The sequence below is a fragment of the Sardina pilchardus genome, chromosome 21 (genome assembly GCF_963854185.1).
Source record: "Sardina pilchardus chromosome 21, fSarPil1.1, whole genome shotgun sequence".
NCBI classification, from domain to species: Eukaryota; Metazoa; Chordata; class Actinopteri; order Clupeiformes; family Clupeidae; genus Sardina; species Sardina pilchardus.
In genome coordinates this window covers 562,501-565,000 of record NC_085014.1, presented here as the reverse complement: position 1 = coordinate 565,000, position 2,500 = coordinate 562,501, and the positions used below count along the sequence as shown (strand labels likewise).

General features: G+C 52.8%; 1 protein-coding gene across 1 annotated transcript in view; it reads left to right on the top strand.

Moving 5' to 3' along the window:
• Positions 1–2,500, top strand: part of mrvi1 (murine retrovirus integration site 1 homolog) — a 50,855-nt gene that overhangs the window by 47,746 nt on the left and 609 nt on the right. The window contains exons 22-24 of the mRNA XM_062525411.1: positions 1,017–1,118; positions 1,294–1,479; positions 2,111–2,500. The exon at positions 2,111–2,500 is cut by the window's right edge and continues 609 nt beyond it. Coding sequence (XP_062381395.1) covers positions 1,017–1,118; positions 1,294–1,479; positions 2,111–2,369 — 547 coding nt within the window. The 3' untranslated portion in view covers positions 2,370–2,500. The remainder of the gene's footprint in view (positions 1–1,016; positions 1,119–1,293; positions 1,480–2,110) is intronic.

The following is a 2,500-nucleotide window of genomic DNA, read 5'->3' as shown; positions in this document are numbered from 1 at the left end:
ATGTGACGCTAACGCTAACTGTAGCGTCTGCTCTGTGTGCAGTGGGAAACAGAGCGAATGTGACGCTAACGCTAACTGTAGCGTCTGCTCTGTGTGCAGTGGGAAACAGAGCCAATGTGACGCTAACGCTAGCGTCTGCTCTGTGTGCAGTGGGAAACAGAGCCAATGTGACGCTAACTCTAGCGTCTGCTCTGTGTGCAGTGGGAAACAGAGCCAATGTGACGCTAACTCTAGCGTCTGCTCTGTGTGCAGTGGGAAACAGAGCCAATGTGACGCTAACGCTAACTTTAGCGTGTGCTCTGTGTGCAGTAGACGCTAACTGTAGCGTCTGCTCTGTGTGCAGTGGGAAACAGAGCCATTGTGACGCTAACGCTAACTCTAGCGTCTGCTCTGTGTGCAGTGGGAAACAGAGCCAATGTGACGCTAACGCTAACTCTAGCGTCTGCTCTGTGTACAGTGGGAAACGGAGCCAATGTGACGCTAACGCTAACTGTAGCGTCTGCTCTGTGTGCAGTGGGAAACAGAGTGAATGTGACGCTAACGCTAACTTTAGCGTGTGCTCTGTGTGCAGTAGACGCTAACTGTAGCGTCTGCTCTGTGTGCAGTGGGAAACAGAGCCAATGTGACGCTAACGCTAACGCTAACTCTAGCGTCTGCTGTGTGTGCAGTGGGAAACAGAGCCAATGTGACGCTAACGCTAACTGTAGCGTCTGCTCTGTGTGCAGTGGGAAACAGAGCGAATGTGACGCTAACGCTAACTCTAGCGTGTGCTCTGTGTGCAGTGGGAAACAGAGTGAATGTGACGCCGCAGCTAACGCTAACTCTAGCGTCTGCTCTGTGTGCAGTGGGAAACAGAGCGAATGTGACGCCGCAGCTAACTCTAGCGTGTGCTCTGTGTGCAGTGGGAAACAGAGTGTATGTGACGCTAACGCTAACTCTAGCGTCTGCTCTGTGTACAGTGGGAAACAGAGTGTATGTGACGCTAACGCTAACTCTAGCGTCTGCTCTGTGTACAGTGGGAAACAGAGCCAATGTGACGCCGCAGCTCCTGCCAAGAGCATGGAGGAGATCCGCTCGGAACTGAAGGCCAAGATAGAGGAGGAGGCCTACAAAAAAGGGTATGCCTCAACACACACACTCTCTCTCTCTCTCTCTCTTTTTCACACACACACACACACACACACTCACTTGAGGCCCATAGTGTGTGATGTAGATCACAGTATGTGATGTCTCTCTGTATGCTTGTGTGTGTGTGTGTGTGTGTGTGTGTTTGTGTGTGTGTGGTGCGAGCAGGTTTGAGGAGGGTCTGAAGAGGCTGAAAGAGTTGAAGGAGGAAGAGGAGGAGAAGACTGACGCCACTAATAAGGAGAAGAAGGAAGAAAAGGAGGACCAGAAGGAGGAGAAGGAGGAGAAGAGTGAGGAGCTGGAGGTGCCAGGAGAGAGGGATGAGGAGGCGCACAGAGAGAAGAGAAGCAGCAGGTGAACTCACACACACACGTGCACACACACACGCACACGCGCACACACACACGCACACGCACACATGCACGCGCACACACACACATATTCATAACCCTACTGAAAAAAACAGCAAGTTGTCTCCTGCTATTGCTGGTCTTTGCTGGTGTAGCTGGTTAGGCCACCAGGTGGACATGCTGGCGTGAGCATCTGAGGAAGCTGGTCTTGCTGGTGGGACCAGCCTGTCGTGTGGGATACAGCTGGTGTAAGATGGTCATGCTGGTTTGCTAGAATGACCAACAAAACCAACAATGTAGACCAGCAACACCAACTGAAATGACCAATTTGAGGTTATACAATCAAACCCAGCTGGATTACCAGCGTAAGATGGCTAAACCAGCTGAAAGTACAGTATGGTTTCACAAGAGTTTAGCTGGTCTTGCTGGTCAACCATCATAGGGCGGTCAAACAAGCTGGTTAACAAGCTAGTCAACCGGCAAACCACCTTCAGCTGGTCAGGCGGTTTCTTTCATCAGGGAACTCTTTCTCCGCCACACACACACACACACACACACACACACACACACACACACACACACACACACACACCCTGTGATTTCATGTGCTGTTTCTCCTCTCTTGTTCTGCCCAGTCGGCTGTGGGAGCTGTGGAGCGTAGTGGAGCGTTCCTGTCCCAAGGTTCCCAAGGTTCTGTGGCGGAACCGTGTGATGTGGGCGGCGCTGACGTCCCTGCTGGTTCTCCTGTTCCTCTTCAACCTCTTGGGGTTCCTTAGCAACAGCTCCGCAGCCCTCGGCGACGCCTCGTCAGAGGCAGCAGAAGCCCCGCCCTCCCAGAACAAACTGTTCGGACTCAACGTGGGGTCAAAGGGCAAGCAGCCTGCCCAAGAATAACACACACACATGCACGCGCGCGCACACACACACACACACATGCACACACATGCACACATGCACGCGTGCGCACACACACACACACACACACACCCACACATGCACGCGTGCGCACACACACACACACACAC